General features: G+C 62.4%; 2 protein-coding genes across 3 annotated transcripts; one reads left to right on the top strand and one right to left on the bottom strand.

Annotated features, from left to right (window-relative positions):
- The first annotated feature begins 7 nt into the window (after positions 1-7).
- Positions 8-3,406, top strand: THOC3 (THO complex subunit 3). The gene is made up of 6 exons (XM_066329281.1): positions 8-256; positions 587-743; positions 1,462-1,666; positions 2,002-2,163; positions 2,253-2,353; positions 2,684-3,406. Exons 1-6 carry the CDS (start codon positions 74-76, stop codon positions 2,845-2,847), a joined length of 972 nt encoding a protein of 323 aa, XP_066185378.1. The 5' UTR covers positions 8-73; the 3' UTR covers positions 2,848-3,406.
- Positions 3,407-4,375: 969 nt separating this feature from the next.
- CPLX2 (complexin 2) lies at positions 4,376-19,984 on the bottom strand. Of its 2 annotated transcripts, XM_066329283.1 has the most exons (5): positions 19,893-19,984; positions 15,281-15,378; positions 6,614-6,721; positions 5,984-6,159; positions 4,376-5,812 (listed from the first exon to the last, which is right to left on the bottom strand). In XM_066329283.1, exons 3-5 carry the CDS (start codon positions 6,642-6,644, stop codon positions 5,615-5,617), a joined length of 405 nt encoding a protein of 134 aa, XP_066185380.1. In that variant the 5' UTR covers positions 6,645-6,721; positions 15,281-15,378; positions 19,893-19,984; the 3' UTR covers positions 4,376-5,614. The 2 variants fall into 2 exon arrangements, with proteins under 2 accessions (XP_066185380.1, XP_066185381.1); XM_066329284.1 differs by lacking the exons at positions 15,281-15,378; positions 19,893-19,984 and adding an exon at positions 8,781-8,857.
- Positions 19,985-21,476: the final 1,492 nt, after the last annotated feature.

Below are 21,476 nucleotides of genomic sequence, written 5' to 3'. Positions count from 1 at the left end.
CGGAAGTGACGTCAGGCGCGGCGCCGGGGCGGGGCGCGCGCGGGGTCGCGGTGCCGGTGGCGGCGGCCCCGCCATGGCGCTGTCGCCCTACGTGCAGGCCATGCAGGAGCTGTTCCGCGCCAACACGCGGAGCCGCGAGTTCCCGGCGCACGGCGCCAAGGTGCACTCGGTGGCCTGGAGCTGCTGCGGCCGCCGCCTCGCCTCCGGCTCCTTCGACAAGACCGCCAGCGTCTTCCTGCTCGAGAAGGACCGGCTGGTGAGAGCCCCCGGTGGTGCGGATTGGAACCGGGAGCCCTTGGGCAGCCCGGGTGCGGGTGCTCGGGCTGGTATCCGGAACCGGGAGGGTGTGCCGGTGGTCGGTACCGGGCCTGGGGCAGGGTACTCGGGGCGCACCGGAACGGGAGCATCGCCAAGGACGGCGCAGGCCGGGTCTGCGAGCCGGGAGTGGAGCTGGTGCCTGGCGGGGAACGCGGCCGGGATTCTCCATCGGGCGAGGCCCCGGGTCGATGCCATGCAGAGGGCTGGGACATGGGGCAGGAGTGGGAGCAGAGGTAGGCGCATCACCACGTCTGCCCTCTCCCTCCAGGTGAAGGAGAACAACTACCGGGGCCACGGGGACAGCGTGGATCAGCTCTGCTGGCACCCCAGCAACCCTGACCTCTTCGTCACAGCGTCAGGGGACAAAACCATCCGCATCTGGGACGTCCGCACCACCAAGTGCATCGCCACTGTCAACACCAAAGGTGAGTCCCTCCCTTCCCAGGTGAGTACCGGCAGGACCCCAGCTGCGTGGGACCCATCTGCAGTGGCACAGAGCTTTGGACCTTTCCTGTGGTTGTTCCTGGTTGGGACATCTTTGCTAACTGCTTTATATTTGTGTTGCACTCATCATGTAACAGGTGATTTACTGTGGGGTCAGGACTGGTAGAACGACTGAAATATGGTGGCTGTTAAAATGTCCTTTGTACTTGTCTCTGGGGTCAGTGGGCTGTGAGGCTGGAGATAAGCGTGTTTACAGAGAGCCATAGTGGAAATAAAAGTTTATGTGGATTCAGAAAAACAGTTTGAATTCATGTGATGCTTAACTCAAATACTATCTCTTGGAAATGTCCAGTTTTGGGTTGTTGAGGCTGGGAATGGCATTGTAAGGTTGTGTAACAGCAACCTGCCACATTCTTGTATTTATTCAAATATATTTATTTTTGGCTTCTGTTTTTTCTGGATCTCAGAGATAATTGGATTCAGAGATGTTTGACTTGACCTTGTGTGGTGATTGCTGTGGTCCCATCTTGGTTGAAATGGGGTGTGGCATATTGTTTTCAAGCTTTTCTTCTCACAAATTTGGTTTTGCTGGATAGCTACTGTGCAGAGTTTGTGTGTTAGACTGAAGAACTGGCAGTCTTTCCCCTTTGAGAGTGCTTTGAAGTAGAAGTGGGACCTGCTGCCTTTCCATCCCTTCAGGTGAGAACATCAACATCTGCTGGAGCCCTGATGGACAGACCATCGCCGTGGGGAACAAGGATGATGTGGTCACCTTCATTGATGCCAAGACACATCGCTCCAAAGCTGAGGAACAGTTCAAGTTTGAGGTGAACGAGATCTCCTGGAACAACGATAACAACATGTTCTTCCTCACCAATGGGAATGGCTGCATCAACATCCTCAGGCAGGTGTCCCTGGCTGCTGATGGACTGGGTGGCTGGGCTGGCTGCAGTCACTTGCAAGTGCCTTTGCTGCTTTTGGGAAACCTGAGCCCCACATCCCAGCAATCCCCTGCCCTCTGGTAGGAATGAACTTGCCTGGAGCTGAGGTTGCCACAGTTGTGGGCTGGGCTCAGCTCCCCATAATGGTCCCTGATGCTTTGCCTCACTCACTGGATGCTCAGTGTCTTCTTCCTCAGCAGGGTTTGCTTCCAGTCCTGGTGTGCCTCATGCCTGCCCTGCTCTAGGGAATCCCTGGGCTTCTCTCACTGATCCCTGCCCTCTCCCTTTCCCTCCACAGCTACCCAGAGCTGAAACCCATCCAGTCCATCAATGCTCATCCTTCCAACTGCATCTGCATCAAGTTTGATCCCATGGGGAAGTACTTTGCCACAGGCAGTGCTGACGCATTGGTCAGCCTCTGGGATGTGGATGAGCTGGTGTGTGTGAGGTGCTTCTCCAGGTAGGTAGAGCTGTCCCAAAATTGTTTTCCCCCCTCTCTGGGGACTGTGGTGGCAGTGCCTCATTCTCTGCTCCCTTCGGTTGCTGCAGGCTCGACTGGCCCGTGCGCACACTGAGCTTTAGCCATGATGGGAAGATGCTGGCCTCGGCATCAGAAGATCACTTCATTGACATTGCCGAGGTGGAGACAGGTAATGGTTTTATTCTGGGGAACAGCAAGGAGGGAACTGGACGGAAAAGTGCTGGTGGAGCTGGGAGTGCACAGAGAGAATCAGTGTGATAAGGAAGAGCTTTGCTGTGCAGAGCAGACTGCCATGAGGGGGAGCCTCTGCCTCAGTAGTCTGTGGCAGACATGCCTGTCATGTCTGTACCTTGTCACTGGGTGACTAAAAGGCGCTGGAGCAGCGTTTGTGCTGCCTCCCCTCTTGGCTGAGGGAAGCAGCAGGTGCTTGGCTCTGGGGAGGTGAGCAGCAGAGGGGGCTGGAGGCTCTCCAGGCTGACGTGGCTCTTTTTCCATGCAGGAGAGAAGCTCTGGGAGGTGCAGTGTGAGTCCCCCACCTTCACAGTGGCCTGGCACCCGAAGAGGCCGCTGCTGGCTTTCGCCTGTGACGACAAAGATGGCAAATATGACAGCAGCCGGGAGGCTGGCACTGTCAAGCTGTTTGGGCTCCCCAACGACTCCTGATGAAGCTGCTGCACCCCAGGGAGGCAGCACCTGCCTGCTCTCGGGGGTGGGAGCTTAGATAGCGTAGGTGGGGCAAGGAGCTGGCTCATCTCCTTGCCAGCCTGGCAGGGCTGTGACCTCGGGCTCAGCTCGGTGTGTCCTGCTCTTGGGAGCTTTTATAAACAGGCAGCTGTGTGCTGGGGAGAATGGGGGGATGCTGGCAGGGCCCCCCTCTGCCACCTCCTCTCTGGGGCGTGGGGGGCTTGTTCCAAAGGCAAGTGGCCAAAGAAAATCAGTCACTGAAGGTGGCTGCTGAGGAGCCTCCCATGGGAGGCGCTCTGCTTTGGCCAGGCTCCCCAGCAGTGATGAGATATGTGACTGTCCCCTTGTCCCCAAAAGCAAGGGCAGCTCTGGGAGCACAACCTGCCTCTCTCCCTCCCAGACATCCCATGTCCCTCCCCTGCGCTGGGGCAATGAGGGGAGGGTGGGGGCATTTGAACTGGTAGACGTTTTCCCAGCCTGGGCTTTTTTTTTATATTTGTGGTGTCTTTTTCTAATTTTGATAAATTCTCTTCCTTAACGAAGGTGCCTGTGGCTCTTTGAAGGGGAAAAAGGGGGGTGCTGAGCTGCTCTTCCCTCCCTTGCCTCCTTCCGTTGGCCATAGCGAGGCCCTGGCAGAGGGGTCCGTCGAGGATTGTCCCTCGTGTCCCTGCTGCCTGTCCCCGCTCTGTGTCCCCTGTCCTGCGCTGTCACCACAGCAGGGGGCGCTGCGTCCCTACGGTGGGGACAGGCGACAGCGGGGACACTGCTCAGATGGGGACATGGAGGACGCTGCCGGTTCCGTGCCACGGCCACCAGCCCCGGGCAGAGCCCTTCCCCTGCCCTGTCCCCTGCCCAGGGAGGGCTGTGGGGGTTTGTCCCCACCTGCACCGTCGTGCCGGGTCACAGGGCACAGCCTGCCTGCGATGAGACCTTGTCTGCGAGATCTCTGCCGTTTTCTACCCTCGTATTTCCTTCTGACAGAAGCTTTTCTGGGTGACTGCTCTGCTGATGCCGCCTGGGTAACAGCTGAGCTCTTTGCTGGTAAATGATGGTACATCAGTCAGAGCTGAGGCTGGCACCAGGCTGAAGCCTCCTGAGCTTGGGCACTGCCAGGGCCTCTGCCTTGGTGTGGGGAGCATGAGAGCCTCATGCTCCTCTCTTGGAGTGGTAGAAGGTTGTGACCCATCAGAAACAGCACTTGGACCCCAGTCATTCACTGAGGGAAGTCCTGGAGTCAAGGGGAAGGGGGAGAAACCCTCACGCTCTGTCTGTGGGACATCCCTTTTGTCTTGTCCCCAAGCCCAGAGAGGACAGATGCCTGTGGAGTAGGAAGGCAGCAGGAATGAGCAGGACTCTGGGAGCCACATGTGGCTGCTTCCTGCACCTGTACAGGCCTGGCTGGGGGCCAGCCCATGTCTGATGAGCAGCCAGATTTCAACCCTGAGGTTGGCGGGGTGAGGGAGCTGACATGGGGGCCCAGAAAACAACGGATGAGAAGAGGCCGGAGCAATGTACAAATCCCTTTATTTTATTAGTTCGTCAAAGACTAGTTCGAGCAGGATGGTCACAGCATGTCTGTGGGGCCCCGAGCTGCCCGCCACCTCCTGGGAGGGCCCTGGTGAGCGGCTGGGGGCCGTGGCTGAGGAAGCACAGGGAGGGGAGAGCACGGTGCGGCAAGAGTCGGGCCGGGATGAGGGTGTGCCCCTGCCTCCCCCCGTTGGGGTGCAAGCAGCGGCTCCTGGGACATCCCGGGCCACGTACCCAGGGATCCCTTCCCAGGCCCGGGGGACCCATGTGTCCAGCGTCAGGTGAGGGCAGCCGGGTACTCCCAGCCCGGGACTGGCCCGGCAGCCCTCGGCCCCGCGCTGGCTTTATTGCAGGGGGCAGAGTGGGGGTCCCAGCAGCGCGGCGAGGGGCGCCGCGGGCGGCCCCCGGGGACAAGTGGGGGGACTCGGGGGCGGGAGTCTGAGCAGCGGACACGAGGACGCATGGAGCGACGGGGCGCACCCTGGCACAGAGACACTAATGCGAGAACGGGGGCCAGCGGGGCCAAGACACAGACGAGCGAGCGGCGGGGACGGGGGGACGAGGCAGGGGGGGCCCTGCCCCGCGCGTGCCTTTGTACACGGTTGGCGGAGCGCGGCGCCCGCTCCTCCCGGTGCTGAAGTATTGCAGTCTAACTGATATGGCTTTAACTATGGGGCCAGAGATGCGGGGAGGGGGGGTCCCCTCCAACCCCCCGATGTAGGGGCACACCGGGCAGCCCCGGGGGACCCCCGTGCCCGACGACCGGGGATGGGGGAGCTGCGGGCAGGGCGCCTGGCTTTGTGCTTTGGGCTTGGCCCAGGGCGGGAGGGGGGCAGGGGGATGGCAGTGTTGGGGACGAGGGCAGGCGAGCAGAGGCCTACTGGGGTCCCCTGGGAGAACAGAAGGGGCAGGGCAGGGGGCACGAGGAGCCACCCCGGGGGGGCCGGTAGGGCCTGGGTGCCCCTAGCCTGCCGCGAGGTTACATCAGTGCATTTGGTCCCGGTTCGCCCTGTCCGGCCAGGGCTGCCCCCCTTTGGCGTGGTGGGGGGGCCCTGCCTGGACGGGACGGGGCGGGCTTTTGGTCTGGTCGGGGGACGGGGCAGAAGGGGATGGGAGGGGGTGTGGGGACCCCCTCTCCGGGGCCAAGGGAGCTGATGGAGGAGTTGTAGGAGAGAGGGCGCCCGTGCCCCAGCACCCTATGGCAGGGTTGACGGTGCTGTTACTTCTTGAACATATCTTGCAGTGGGCCGGGCAGGTACTTGAGGACGGTGTCCAGGATGCTCTCCTCCTCCTCCTCTTCCTCGTCCCCACAGCCTGCCGGGATCGCCTTCTTGGGGCGTGTCAGGCTGCCCTCACACGGCTGCTCCAGAGCAGCTTTCTCCTCTGCTTCCTTCTCCTCCTTCTTCTTCAGCCCGTACTGAGAGGACACAGGCTCTCAGCAGGGCAGGCAGCGGGCACTGCCTGCGCTGTGCCCCGTGCCCATCGCCACCGACTTGGGCCACCCTCCTCCCGGCCATGCCGGCTCCCTGTCCCAGCCCCACCCCGGCTGCCACGGGCAGGGGCGGGCACAGGGGAGGTGCGTGCCCACCTTGTCACGGATCTGCTGCCGGACTTTCTCCCGCTCCGCTTCCATGCGGGCGTGCTTGGCTTTCCGCTCCTCCTCCTGCTGGCGCAGGGCCTCCTGCCTCTCCTCCTCCTTCTTCTGCGCGTCGGGGTCCTTCTCCTCCTCGCCCCCCAGCATCTTCCCCATGTCCTTGGTGGCCCCTGCGCATAACAAGACGCTTGGTTGATCCCCAAGGGTGCTGCAGCCTGGTGCTGCCGCCAAAGCCCCTGCAGCAGCAGGGAGGGCGGGGAGGACCTGGGACATCCCCAGGGCCGCCTGTGCCGAAGCGGGCTGCAGATGGGCTCGGGAGGCTGTGGGGATGGGGAGTGCCACGGGCTGGCTGTTCTGCTCTAGTTCAGTGTCAGCTAGGGGAGACGCCAGCAGCTCCTTCTTCAGCACCCAGGGGACCCGCTGGGGAATCCCACTTAGTGGCAGAAGAGCCAGGATTCCCCAGCCAGCTGCTGACGGCACTGGAAATGGGAAACCTGCAGGGCTCCCCACTGCTGGTGGCTGTGTGATTCTCTCCTTGCCACGTCCCTCCCACTGCACTACTGGGGTGCTGGGCCAGCATTGCTCCTGGAGGGGGGACCCTGAGGGGGAACGGCTCCCACTCACCTCCCAGCGCTTGCTTCATGACGAAGTCCATGGTGCCGGTGTGTGCGTGGGGCTAGGCCAGTGCCCAGCGCTCATCCACTGCTGTCCGGGCTGGCTGACCTGGGCCACCTGTGCAGGCAGAGAAGGACAGAGCTGGGGATACCGTGCCAAGGTTCCCTACTGCCCAAGCTGAGGGGTGGAATGATCTCTGGGGCTGCACTTTGCACCCTCTACATCCTCAGCCCAAAGGCCTTCCAGGACGGGCAGAGGGAGGTTCTGGGGTCTGCAGGCAGAGTGACTGTGCCTGCTCCCCTCAGCCCCCTCCTTACATCCCTTCTGGCCTTGAGAACCTGTGGAGGCACCAAGGCAGGGACTCCAGAGGGATGTTCCACCGCAGCACTGCCCTTGGTGTCGCACCAGGAGCACGGGTGTGCTGCCTGAGGGCTGGTAGGATGGGTGCCCACCATGCCACCATGCACCGTGTGCCCTCTCCTTTGTGGGAGGGGGTAACAGACCTTGTCTGGGGGCCCCAGCGTGGCGCAGCCGGACCCGGGGTGCTGTGTGTGCCCGCGTGTGTCTACGGCAGTGCGAGTGCTCTGCAGAGGGACGGGGAAGAGGCTGTTGGCAGGTTGCGGCAGTGCCTGGGGGCTGCAGGGGTTGCAGGCAGCAGCCTGTGACTGAGTGTGTGATGCATGCGGGTGGGTGACACCGTGCAGGGGCACTGCCTGTGCAGGACGGAGCGGGTGCGCGCCGTGTGAGCTCTGCGTGCAGGCTGTGTTTGCTCAAGAGGTGTGTTTGCGGGTGCCTGCAGGCTGTGTTTGCATGGGGGGTGCGTGCGCACACGCGTGTGGATAAGTTTGTGGGGCTGCACGCTGCGTGTGCCCCCATGATGTGCGGCTTTGCAGCCTGTTTGCAAGCTTGGAGCGTGTGCGTGTGCGAGTTTTGGGGTCTGCAGGCTCTGCGGATGTGTGTGCACGCAGGTTTGCGGGCTGTGTCTGGTGCTGGGTGTTTGTGCTGCGAGTGTGCGTGTGTTTGCACACTCAGGGGGTGCTGCAGGCTGCGTTAGTGTGAGTGTGAGGGGAGCTGCGTGTGTGTGCAGGTCCGTGGGTTTGCAGGCTGCACGGGGGGCTGTGCGCACAAATTTGCAGACTGTGTCGCGTGTGTGTACGTGTGGGGGTGTTGCAGGCTGCTTGTGTGCTCCGTGTGTGTGTGCCTGCGGGGGATTACAGGCGGAGGGTGTGTGTGTGGGGTGCCCGTGCCCCCCACATGCCCCGTGTGAGTGGGGTGCTGCAGGCTGTGCTCGGAGCCTGGGGGTGCAGTTTGCAGCGTGTGTGTGTGTGTGTACGTGCCCGGTGGGTGCCGCAGCCCCGCGGGGACCCCCACCCCGGCTCCCCGGAGCCCCGTGGGGACTGCGGGGGTTGCACGAGCTGTGACCCTCGGAAGTTTGCTGCTTCCAGCCCCGGGGCACCCCGCGACAACGCTGGGGGGCTCCTTCGGGGAGTACAGTGCTGAGCCCCGGGACCGCAGCGGGGGCTTGGGGGACACCGGGGACGGGGGCACACCGGAGAGCACAGGGACACCGGGGCCGCAGACAAGGCGCAAGGAACCCGGGGAGCACAGGAACACTGGGGTCGCGTGGCCGGGGGGGGGCTCGTAGCGATAGCGGGGTACGTGGGGGACACCGGGAGGTGCACGGGCGAAGCAGGGCGAACACAGCAAACGGGGGGAACACCGGCAGGCACCGGGATACCGGGGCCACAGGGGCTGCAGAGACGCAGGAGACACGGGGGGGCGCCGGGAAGGCGGGGGACGGCGGGGACACGGGACGTAGCGGACAGCCGGCATGCGGGGGACACCGGGACCGCAGCGGAGCGCGGGACTCGGGGGGCGCCCCGCCGTGGGTGGGGGGAGGTGGGGTGGGGCGCAGGCACGAGGAGGACGAGGGGGGAACCCGGGTCGGGGGACACGCACCGGGGGCGCAGGGGACACCGAGGACGAGGGGGAACGCGGGGACACGGGGAAGGCGGGAACCGCGCGGAGGGGCGAGGGTCGCGCAGGGGACGCGGTGCCGCGGGGACCCCTCGGCCCCCCCACCCCATCCCGGCGTCTGCAGCGCGGGGCCCCGCCCGCCGCCCGGGGCCGCCCGGTGCCGCAGCGGCGGCGCTGTCCCTTCAGCACCGGCACTCACCGGCTCCGCCGCCGCTCGCCGCTGCCGCCGCTCCGCCCCGCCCCGCCCCGCCGCGGCCCGGCCCCCTCCCGCCCCCGGCGGCCACGCGTGGGCCCGCCCGGAGCGACACCCCCCGCCACCGCGCGGAGCGGCCCCCGCGGGGGCGGCGGGATGCGGGACCCCTCCCGGCAAACGCCGCAAGACCCCCGGGGAAACGTCCCGGGGAACCCCCACGGCTGCCCAGGTTGCGGACGGGGCCCCCTCGGACAGCAGCCCGCGCTCCCGCAGCGGAGGAACAGGGCAAAGCGCCTCCTGCGCGGGGTTAATGATTCACCGCCGCGGCAATTAACGGGCGAAACGAGGCATTAATCAGCCGGAGGTGCCTCCGGTCCCGCAGTCCCCGGCTCCCTCACTCGACCCCTCGACCCGTAGCACCCCGGCCTCCTCTGCAGCGATGCGGGGCAGCTGCGGGAGCTTAATTAAAGTCCATGATAAATCATGTCAGCCTCCCTCCTCTTTCCGCCAAGAACTGCCTCCCGGGGGCCCCAGCTTTGGATTTTTGGTGCTGTTTCCCCCGCGGGGCTGCCAGGGCGGGCGTAGGGTGCTCAGGGAGAGGGTGCCGGAGGGGGTCTGTGGTGGCATCGAGGATATGATGCCCACGGAGCCCAGAACTCCGTTCAGCGAAGGGTTTCTGGGCAGGAAATGAGGTGCAGCACCCTGCCTGGCCCCCCTGCACCTGCCCAAAGGGAGACGAGCTCCTGCATCCCCTCCAGTGTTCCTCCTCTGCAGTGCAGGGCAGGGCTCCTCGGGTCTCCCACCCTTGTCCCGATGCATAGGGACGGTGTCTGCTCCTCAGAGCGGCAGCCGGTGCCTCCTAATTAATCCAGCCCTGAGTTCTTAGAGACAAGATGAGCCCTGTGCCAATTACATTAGTGGCGCTTGGAGCCGGGCTTTGGGATAGCTGGTGTTTAATAGGCTCTGGGGTAGCAGCCTGCGGGGCCCCAGAAGGGTGCTGGAGAGGGTCTGGGTGCGTGGTCCTTTCAGGGATGTCCCCCCCTAAACGTGGGCGGCTGCAGGGAGCTGGGACAGGCTGCAGCTGCCCTCACAAGCCCCTTGAGGTGGGTTGCGAAGATGCTGCTGGCGCTGCCGGTGCTTCTGAGGCTGCTGTGGGAGGGCTGGGGGTGATGCAGGATGTGAGGCAGCACTGGGGGGACACCTCACAGCCAGAGGGGCCAAAACTGGCCTGCAAGTGCCACCTCCACAGAGATGCGGCACCGACAGATCTCTGTGTGTGTGTGCACCCGCTGCCAGCTCCTGCCTCAACGCACGGCCGCTGCCACGGACAACTCTCAGCGCAGGGACGGCACAACTCGTCCCTCTCGTTCACCCGCTCTCACTGCTCCCAAAACCACCCCCTGGCACAACCCATCTCCACCAGCCCCGAGCCCTCAGCCTGGCATTGACCAACAACTCCTTTTTTTTTTTTCCACCTCCAAGGTAAAAAAGCCTCCTGCCCTCGTGCCCAGCCCCGCTCTGCCAGCTGGCAGCTGGTGGGACGGGCGTGTGGGCGGCAAGACAGGCCTGTGCTTGGCCCGTCCGTCTGTCCGTCCGTCCGTCCGTCCTGCGGCAGCCCTGCTCCGGGCGTTGACGTCAGCGCTCCCGGCAGCCGGGCGGTGGGCGGGCGGCACCGCTCCTATTGTATTAAAAATAATACAGCGGAGCACAAATTCATTACAGATAAGTGTGACAGCCAGGAGGAATTAACGAGCCCGTCTCTCAGCGCCTGACAAACGCCTCCTTTTGTTCCTGGGATGGGTCCTTGAGTCTTTCAATCTTTGGAGATGCCTCGGCTCATTAAGCACATCCTCCTCCAGTAGAGCCCAGTGTGCCAGAGGACTGCTCCCAGTATGAGCTGAGGCCAAACTGGCAGGGACATCCCTTGTGCAAGTGCCCAGTGCTAAGTCGGGCTTGCCTTTCTCGGGACTCAGTGGCCTGGAGCAGTGTCACCAAGCACTGTCCCCCTCGTGGGGTGGCCAGGGGAGGTGGGCGAAGCAGCCCCCGTCCCTGCTGCTGCGGGAAGCACGAGGCTCCTGTGGGCTGAGGCCGCCCGCCCCAGCACTCCAGCTGCCGGTGCCGGCAGTGCAACCGCAGTTGCCGGGCACCCAACTCTGCCCTGCTGACCTGGATCCCATGGGAAGAGCAGCCGAGGGCTTGTCACCAGCCCTGGGCATTGCCTCCTGCCCTGCACACCCCTGCTCTTGGGACAGAGATGGATCCAGGGGATCCTGACAGTCCCAGAGCTGAGCTAGCTCTGGCTGGTGTTCGGGGGATGCTCCTGATGCTTGTGCCCAGCGCAGGCATTCCTTTAGGCCCAGCTGATCCTTGGCATCATCCTGGGCAGTGTCACCTGCTGGGTGGCTGCCTGGAGCTGCTGGGGGAGGCAGGAAGGGAAGGAATGTGGAGAGGTGTGAGGGACTGGGGTAGCAGCACCGTAGCCAAATGGAGGAGGAAGCTCTCAGCACCGCCAAGCCCTGCAAGTCGCCTCCGTGGAGTTTGCACAAGCACCAGGGCCCCAGCAGATCCGTGCTCCCCTCCACGCTGGCGCCCAGGGAGGGAATGGGACTGGCTGGTGCCACCACATCGGCCACAGCATCTGCTGTCAGCAACGCCACAGTGGCACCTGCCTGCTGGCATCGTCCCCACTGTCCCCTGAGAGCCAGATGAGGACCCTGCAAGGTCACAGCCTCTGCGGGCCCTTGCAAAGCTCCCAGGCAGAGGGAATACCTGCACCCATCCCTGCGGCACTGCCAGCCTAGCCTGCTGTCACCCATTAACACAGGGCAGTTATTTAACTTATCCGGCCCCCAACATCTTTGCAGAAAATAATTATTGGTCCTTCTCATTGCACCGAGGGATTAAAAGTGGTTAACTCCATTTCCAAAGGCTTTGTTATGTTGGTTTTCCCTCAGCTGCTGCACAAGGCGATTTCCACAGTGCCACTTAGGCAGCTTTTATCAGGTTGTCTTCTGGAGGTAATTGGGTTTTTCAGGAGCCTGTTTAAAATTCGTAACCCAGCCTCTTAAACAAAACAAAAACAGCAGCGGGGAGAAGAGGAAGAGGCAGCACGAAACATGCAGCAGCTGCAGCCTCTGAAGAGCAGCTCTGGTCCCTTGGGGCTGGCACCCGGCGGGGGCAGGGACAGGGACAGGCACCAGCCGTGCTGTGGAATCAGTCTGGAGACAGCCCCTCCAGCTCAGTGGCTGAGCACAGACTGCTCAGGGACAGGGGCGGCCCGGGGTCACTCCCTCACGCTGTGCTCAGGGCGAGGCGAGTCTGTGATGCTCAGAACCACCCACGTCCAGTCCCTGGGGATGCCGGGGCCACCACTCTGCCCCTGCAGCGAGTCACAGACCCTCCAGCACACGTGGGGGACACCCCAGCACCCACGCACCCGTTATCACACCCATGTCAGACACGGGGTGTGAATGTGGTCTCGCTGTTTGCTCAGCACTCACCAGGAGCCTTGGGGCTGGTGGAGACGGAGGTGGGCTCATGCTTGACCCCAGCCCCACCCTGATGCTTCCAGCCGCGGCAGGGCCCCTTGAGCTCACCAGAGAGGGACAGAGCAAATGGGCAACCCCCACCCTTATGGGGCAAATTCTGCAACCCCAAGCCCTGAGGGTCTCCTTGGCTCTGGGCTTTGCTGGCTGCCTTGGGGAGCGGGGGGATCTTGCTGCCCACCCTGTGCACCCCTGCAGCCAGAGGGGCTCTGGGCCGACACTGCGGCTGTTGCTGCTCTCCTGCATCACCACACAGGTCCGTCTGCATTAATACCCATCCGCATTGCTGCCACAGCCCTGTCACTGTCCCTCTGGCTGACCCGTCTGCCCTCTCCTCGTTGCACGAGGGGTGCATTGGGCACCCCCGGCTCATCCCTGCCCCACTCCTGTGTGCCGAGGGGCACGGCGTGGGCTGGGGAGTGAGCGGGTGGCAGGGAGGTGTCACAGCAGATGGTCGGTGGGGCCGGATCACGGAAAAGCACGCAAGGAGGGCTGTCCCCGGGGGGCCATTCACGGAGCCGGCCGTGAGCTGTGAGTGGCGCCTGCGGGGCCCCATCACGAACCTGCTCGTCCCAGGCAGCAGCGGGAGAGAGCCGGGGAGGCTGCGGCTGACGGAGGGATGGGGTGAGGAGACTGAGCCCACGGCTTCCAGCTGCTCCCAGCAGGGCGGTGTCCCAGGAGGATACCAGAGAGAGAGAGAGGGGTGCTCCCAGAGCTGCTCAGCCCTCCAGAGCTCCCCGAAACGATCATCTACACCTACATCTCTGTCACAGAGTGATGCAGGGGCTGAATCTCCCAGTGAGACCACCCGAGGGAACAGGGACTCAGCTCCAGGCTCCAGCTAAGAAGACTCCAGAGTGGCTGAGATGTCAGCCATGGTGTGACCAGGCACCTTGACTTTGCCACCACCACTCTATGCCCTGTGCAGCTCTGCTCACCCAGCCCCAGCCTCAGAGCTGCCCAGAACCCCAAGGAGTCCACATCCCACGAGCGCTGGGGCACGCCGGGATGGACCTGTGAGTGCCAGGGGGACCCTGCTGAGATGGACCCTGTCACTCGAGTGCTGCAGTGGTGACTCCTGATCCCCGCAGCTCCTGACTCCCAGCGTGTGTCCGGTGCCTCTGTGCCATGCATTATTAAACAGAGGCACTGCAGCCCCTCGCTGTTTATCCTGGTGTGGCTGTGCGGGGACGGGCTCTGGGAGCCGTGCTGGCTCGCTGCAGACTCAGCCACAAGATTTAGGCTCACTTCAGGTCTGGCCAGTTCCCCAAACAGGTTTATGACCCCTGGGCTTACTCACCTGGCCGCTTCCAACCCCCCTATCCTGTACAGGATGGATCCCACCTCGCTGTGGAATAGACACTGCATTCAGCCTTGGTGCTCTCACCTAGGCTGTGCTGCCCTGCCCACATCAGGTACAGCCTTTACAGCCCCATCTCCTCTACAAGGGCACACTGAGTCCACCCCATCAATATTTATGGCAGGCACGCACACCCGCGCAGCTCTGCAGGGGCCGGTGCGGAGCCGAGCTGGGTGCAGCACACCAGACACAGCTTGGGAAGCAGACAAAAGCCCCCTGAGCCCCTGTGCTGCCTCCTCATCGCCCCACCCCGTGCACACACTGGTCTTCATCCTTGCCACACTGACAGGGGCTGTGCAGCCAGCAGTGATTGAGGTGGTCAGGACTGTGCGGGTAGTGGATGCACAAGAATCATCTCTTGGCTCTGTGTCACGACAGGATTTGAGCACCCATTTCCCACAGAAAGCCTCAAAGTGCTTATACCCACCCTCATTTCACTGACAGAAAAAGGATGTGAAGGACAAGGGCATAACTGGCTCAAGGCTGGCCATCCAGGTCATGGCAGAGCAATGGCAGCCCCCACCTGTCCCCTCTCCAGCCAAAACACCCGAAAAAATGAGATCCTTGGCACTGCTCCCCTGAGGTTCAGCCCCATGCTGACAGTGTTGGTTTTGCAAAGATCCTGTGAGCTCTTTGGGGCGCCTGAGCTGAGGACAGAGACTGGGATGCTTTCTCCCCCCTCTGTACCACCAGTGCTGGGGAGTGGGAGAAGTGAGGAGCAGGGATGCTTGACCCAAACTGCCAGCCTGGTCTGGGAGAGCATCTGCCTTTTGTGGGGGAAAGGCTCATTGTATCCCTGAGAGGGGGCCTTTGGGAGCCCAGATGCCCCATGGCCTGGACAACAGAGGGGACACCAGGGGGGCAACCCCAGGGACACCCTGTCCTTGATGGCAGCAGATGGCCGCCTGGTGGGGGGCTCCATGGCAGCGTGGGGGGGGACATCTGGGTGCCTGGGCTCTGGCCAAGCTGCAGCTCGGTGGGAACAGGATGAGCCTGAGATGCCCTGGCTGGGGAGGTGGGGAGGGGACCACCAAGGAGTAGCTGGGATGGGTGTGGGGCTTGTTCCCCATCCCAGATTTCCCCCAGCCTGCCTGTGCTCAGGGTTTCTGCTGAGGCGTGACGCCGGACAGGCACCGTGCTGCTCTAAGAGCTGCTGGGGCTTGGGCCAGAAAATTCATTCTTGGCGGCTTTCAGTGGGGTTTGGCTCGTACCTTTCCCATCTGGGGGCTTTCAAATGGAAAAAAAAAAAAAAAAAGCAGAAGAAAGGAAAAAAAAACCCCTGGCCCTGTGCCACCTCCACAGTCACCACCACTTGCCATGGCCTCCAGGTGGGACTGTGCCCAGCATCTGCCAAGAGCCTGAGCTGGTCCTCACTCTCGTGGCCTCTGCCTGGTCCTGAGCTGCTTCAGGTGCCTCTTGCCCTGCATCTAAGTGTCACCAAGATAAGACCCCCCATCCTGGGTGACATGACTGGCCCCACTGAGGCAACTCCAGGTGGTACCTCTGAGCTTCCCCATCCATCCCATGGCTGTGCTGTGCCCCCCCATACCATGGGGAGTGAAATGGCCCCCCAATCCCCCAAGAGCCACAGTGCTGCCTACCTTGGTGTGTGCAGCACCAGGAGTCTGCTGCTTCAGCACCTAACGCAGGGGAACCAGGACCTCGTGGGGGTGGCTGGGCATCGCAGGGAGAGCAGGGCCTGGAGAGACACCAACAGCGAGAGGATGAGTGCCTTGGAGGGGCCACAGGACCGGGTGGCATAGACAAAGTGGAATCACTTGATGGGCAACAGACAGAGCACACCAGAGCTTGCTGCCCTCTCCTTCAGCTGGATGGGTCTGTGTAGTCCCTGCATCCCGATATCCAAGGATGGGAGCAACCTGCTGCCAAGAGCCACCATCTCCCTGCAGGTGGGAGCCCAGCAGGGTGTGCAGAGGGTGACAGGCTGCAGGAGGTGGCAGCTCATCAGAGTCTTTGGTCCTCTCCTGGATCAGGGGCACCCACTCTGCTGCTGGCAGAGGGCTCCTGGCCATCTCTGCAGGTACCTGGCAGTTTGGATGCCTTCATTAAAAATTTAGAGGGCTCTCAACCCTTTAAGGGTTTTAAAATTTCACATTAACTCTGCCTTCCTTAGCTTGCACATGATGAATTTGTTCTTTAGAGAACATAATGGCAAGTTAAAACAAGCCACCAAACAAAAGTCCTTGCTCAGACTCAGCAACTGGAGGAAGCCTGATGCCACTTTGGGCTCCCTCCTCTTGCTGGACCACAGGAAACTTCTGTCTGGGGATCTCATCCCTTCCTCAAATGTCCTTGAAATCCCCCTGTGGTGCTTGGGGATAGGCAGGGGGATGGTGGCCTGGGCAGGGACCTGGGTACCAGAGTTCTGGGTGCCATGCTGGTGGTTTCTGGGGTGTGCTGTCCCTGTGGTGTGGCTCATGTCACTGTGACGTGTCATGAGTGTGATTTCTCCTCTGCAACTCGAGGAGCAGGTTCCCGGGGAAGTTACAAATTCATCCTGACTTCAAGCAAAGGCTTTTCCTCCACTCTGGGGAAGGAGGGAGGCTTTGGCAAATTGGAGATAAATACATGACCCAGGGGAAACACAGGCAAACACCGACGCTTTGGAGGAGCAGGGGCTGGGATGGACGGAGCCTGAATTTTTAAAAGCTTTACAGAGCAGGGATGCCTCATTCCAACCCTGGGAGCAGGAGACACTGAGAGCCCCTGGGAACAGGGTTTGGGGAGGTTGGCTATGGAAAGAGGCAAAGGGTCCCCAGTGGGATCTCCAAGGAGACCCCAGAATTGTGACTGGTGCCTTGGGAATGCAGCACAAAGAGCTCAGCCTGGAAAGGGCTCAACAGCAGCGTGAAGGTGACCTTTGCTGGGGACAACCACTGCCTCCTTTGGGATGTGGGAAGGCTCTGGAGCAGGGTGAGATGGGCTGCGGAGAGCTGCAGGGATGTGCTCCTGGGGGCGTCTGGTTTCCAGACAGCGCCGCGTCAGGGAGACAGCTGGGCTGGGACAGACTCAGTTTGGCTCTGCTGGCTGTGCCCTGGGGTGCAGAGCAGCAGATATTTATTTGCTGAAACCCCAGAGGGTGGGAAGAGCAGGAATACCCTGCCCAGGTACCTGAGAAAATGCAGAGGGTCCTGAGGGGTGCTGCTCCAATCCCTGCAGGGTGTTTTTTTATTTCAGCCAGACCAAAGAGTTTTTAAATCTCCTTTGCAATAGGCAGAGCCTGCCAGTACCATGAAGATGCATCTCCTCTGGACAGCTGCACTAGCTCAGTCTGTCTGTCTGTCCAGGCAGCCAGACACCAACCACAGCCAAAGCAGAGGAGAGGGAACAGCAGAGCAGGGTGATGGTGCCAGAACACCCCCAGCTCCAGAGACAGCAGTGCCCTCAGGTGCTGGCAGGGATGTTTTCATCCAGTCTGGACACAAGACACAGTATCCAGAGAAAACTTAATGCTCGAGATGAGACATTAGTGAGTCCACAGCTCTTCTGCTTTGGCACATCCAGCTCTCAGCACTCTGCTTGAATAGCTGAGCTTGTCCAAGCACCTGAGAAGAGAGGGGGCTGGGGAAGGAGGAGGGTGAGCAGTGAGGTGAATGGGCTGAGAAACTCAGGACACATCTCGAAACACTTCCCCTGCCTAAGGGAGATGTTCCTGGGACCTGCCTTGGCTCTGGCACCAGTTTCCTGCCTGGGCAGCAGGTGGGACGGAAAGTTTAGAGTCACAGTGTCTGGGGAAAGCCTGTGCTGGCTGTCCTGGCTCTCACGCAGGGATGCAGAGGACTCAGGGTGGCATGCCACACCAGGCAGCCCCCAGAGGCATTGCCCAGCTGAGGTGTGTCCCTGAGCCACTCTGCCTTGCCTTCAAAAAGCAGATTCTCAGCCTCAAACACCTCAATACCTCTTGCACAATTCCTCTTGCCTCGGATTAGGGCAGGTCTGGGTTGCACCATTGTGGGCTCTGGGATTTGACTGAGACAAACAATGTTTCTGAGCCTCTGGTGAGTGTCACAGCAGGGGCTGGTGACAGCAGTTAGGGAGGGATGGACCTGCTGGCCTGGCTGTGTGCAGGAGAAACAGGGACCTGTGGTGCAGAACAACACGGCAAAAGTGACAGTGGCTCCTGGCAAGGCAGTGGGTGACATAGTGAGCCTGGAAGCACAGCCTGGAGAGCCCAGAGCTGGACAAGGCAGAAGATCTGTGTCTCTGCAGCCGGGAAGGCTCTGTGGGACCAGGAGAGGCAGAGGGGAAAGCTCCTGGGACGAGTGAGCAGAGAGCGCTCACGCGAGAGCAGCCCGCAGGAGCACGGCTTGTTTACCCTGGCTGAGCAGGCCTGATTGCTCTCTATAAATACACCCGCAGAATAAACACCGGGGAGGGAGAAGGATCATTTAAACTCGAGGATGATGCTGGCATAAGAACAAATGGGAAGGCCTGGCCAGGAACACGCAGAGGCTGTGGGCGAGAGCAGAGATCCTCTGGCCACAGGGACGGTCCTCTGGGGTCCAGCCCTGGCTGTTGGGGAAGTGTGTGATGCCCGAGGGCTTGGGCTCAGCGCCAGTGGGAGAAGCAGCAGCCTGGGCTGCAGTGACCATGCTCTCCTGCCTACCACACCTCCTGAGCTCCAGGCCACGGGGGCACATCGGTGCCCAGGGGTAGGAACGGAGATGTGCCACACTGCCAGTGATCACCACCTCTTCCCCAGAGGATTTTCCCACAGGACTGGACCTCTGCTGGGACTTCTTCAGAGCATAAACCAGGCTGGGCAACTCAACACAGCTCCCCTTGGCTCCTGATATGGGCCTGTTGGGCTGTGCCTGGCAGCAGCCTCTGCAGAAACGCAGGGAAGAGCCAAGGTGTGAACCACAATCATCCTCCAGTGCTGTGAGGTGTTCTGAGCTCTGTCTTCTCGGGGTCATTTCAATACTAATGTCATCACGCAAGGCAATCGAAGAAACAAGCACTCGGCCCGCAGCCAAGTGAGACTTTGAGACATTTTTCTGTGCCAGTTTGTCTCAGCTGAGCCGTCTCCAGTTTCCCCAGGAGGGTGAGGGTCAGACACTGTAAGCACTGCTACTGGATGGGGACTGAGCTCCTTTGTTTCCATCCTGGAGCCTGTCCTGGCAACCCTTGGGGTCCTGTGGCCTCAGAGGCACCAGGGCAGGTTTGGCAGGGAGGACACTTCTCCACGCCCTGAGCCCGGCCCATCCTTCCTCATCCTCTATTTGCCAAACCCAGCACCTCAGCTTGGCTCAAATCACTCCGGTTCCTTCACCAGCCCCTGCCAGCATCTGCCACCACCACCAGCGAGCCCGGCTGGCTGCAGGGAGAAGCCGTGATCCCTGTTCTGAGCGGCGGTGCCAGCCCTGCTTCTCTGCTCTGACTCACCGCCCTGCCAGCCCCGGGCAGTGGCTGCCCGGTCACGCTCGTGCCATGCGGGTGGCACTGCCACCGCGTGTGCCAAGGCCTGGATCGCCGCAGCCACCTGCCCGTGTGCTGCCCCCGCTGGGGGCACGGCGGGGAGAGGAGCTGGGGTGTGGGGCTTAGGAGGCGCCTTGTAGGGACAGCGCAGAGGGGACAGGGGTTCAATCACAGGGGACGGGCAACGGCGGAGCTGGGATGCTCCACGAGTGGTTGGACTTGGCCGTGGAGAGCAGGGTGGAGGAGGGAGCCACCGATGGGGAGGCACGGGAAGAGCCCGGCAGGTGCCCACAGCAGAAAGGTGCACGGAGCCTCCCGGCTGCAGGCAGGGGGTGATGGCGGGATCAGGTCGCATCCTCTCTCTGCCACAGCCACGCTCTGCGGAGCCCCCCCGCAGGGGATGGCCGGGCACGGAGGGGCTGGAGGGGGCATCCAAAGCCCGGTCCGGTGGTGACAGCCCTTCTCCTGCCACCTCCTGCACATCGGCGTGTCCCCCCTCCCCACACCTGCGGGTGGGCAGCCCGGGGGCGCGCCGCTCAGCTCTGCATCTTGCACCCGCGCCCCGCATCACCTGCATCCTTCCCCGCATCCCGCATCACCTGCATCCTTCCCCGCATCCCGCCCCGCATGCCGCATCCCGCCGCTCCGCGGCCGCCGCCCCGTTATATAAGCCGGCGGCCCCGGGAGGCTCGGCGGGCCGATCCCCGCGCCCGTGCCCGGCCCCCCCGGGCTCTGCGGCACGGCGGGCCCGGCCCGGCCCGCTCCCGCACCCACCTGGCTGCCTCGGCGCGGCTCCGGTGCGCCCCGTCCGCCCCCGGCGCAGAGAAGGAGCCGCCGCCGGAAGGGAGGCGGGAGCCGTAGCGGTACAGGGGGGGCCCGGTGCTGGCTCCCCCTCCGCCGCACGGCCTCCCGGGCGGGGCCGCCTCCGTGCCCGCCTCCGGACCGCCCCGCGCCCCGGGCGGCAGCCCCCGGCCCGGCCTCCCGCCCTGCTACCGGGCGGGTTCCCTCTGGTACCCGGTAATTGCTCCTCCGGTACCGAGACGCGCCCCCCGCTATTCAACCATTCGCCCCCTGTAAGCCGGCTATGTCCCCCCTCACCCCGCATCACCCCCAGTTCGTAGCATCCTTCCCTGTACCCCTTTGTGCCTACAGCTGCACCTCCAGTGCCAGAACAGCCATGTCTCCCAGTACCACATTTCTTGGCCTCCAGTTTCTCCAGTACCCAGCAATTCCCTCCCCACTCCCTGGCCATCCCTCTGGACCCCTTGGACCTGCCAGTTTCCCCTCATCCAGCAATTCCTTCTATATTTGCCCTCTCCCCGCAGGCCCTGGTCCTTCTCTGCCCCCTGAGTTGGTGATTCCCCTCGCATGGCGCTGCCAGCCCCTCCAGAGGAGGGGTCTCTAGACAGGGCACCTCTGGGGGGCTCAGGTGCCAGCAGTGCTCCTTGCCCAAGTTCTTTGCCAGGGTGTCCTGAAGATGGGGGTGATGAAGAGCCATGAGCCTGCTGGAGGCTGCAGGGCTCACAGAAAAGCCAGGGAGGAGCAGAGGAGGTGGAGAGGCTGGAGCAGGGGCTGCTCTGGGAGCTGCAGAGCTCCGGGATGGGGATATGGGCAGGCTGGCCATGTGCTGCTGCATGGGGCTGGGAACAGCAGAAGGAGGGAGTGTGAGAAGAAGAAGAACTTGTCCACAGAGGTTTTAAGAAGTCAAAGCCTGGTTCAGGGATTGGTGCTGAGCAAGGTCAAGAGGACTGCAAGATCCCCACTGGCCTGAGGAGCTGGAACCCATCCTCCCCCTGTCCAGTCCTTCTCCACAGGCTGTCGCCCTTGTGTTCCTGGCAGGCAGATGAGGCTCTTTCCCCCCCTAGGTTTTGTTTTGGGTTTGTAGGTGCTCAGAACAGCTCCCACCAAGCCCTGGAGATGCTCTGGAGTTGGTGCTTTCTGGGGTGGGCTCCTTGCATTGCAACTTGTCTTTGCAATCTGCTTGGCCACTGGGATCTCTGATCGCTCTCTGAACAGGGGGGTCCTGAAAAGGGGGTGCAAGACAACAGTGTCTTAGTGCCTGTGAGGAGGGCTCAACACCATGGCCCCAGGGGAGTTTGCTGCTCACATCTCCCGCCCTGAGGAATCCTTCCTCCACCGTCAGGCATCATGGCAGGGTCAGACGCCGGTCATCCCGGAGCCACCTCCGGTTATCCCTCCCTGCTCCCGCCGTGCTGCTCGTCACATCACGCAGCAGCTCACTGCACCACTCCTTCTTGCAGGGCTGCTGCGGGATGGAGAGGCTGATGAATAAATCAATCCCCCTCGGTGCTGAGGCTGCAAAACTTGGATGCGAGCGGAGGAGCAGCGCCGGGGCTG

The sequence above is a fragment of the Sylvia atricapilla genome, chromosome 14 (assembly GCF_009819655.1).
Source record: "Sylvia atricapilla isolate bSylAtr1 chromosome 14, bSylAtr1.pri, whole genome shotgun sequence".
Classification (NCBI taxonomy): Eukaryota; Metazoa; Chordata; class Aves; order Passeriformes; family Sylviidae; genus Sylvia; species Sylvia atricapilla.
This window is presented reverse-complemented; position numbering and strand designations above follow the sequence as displayed.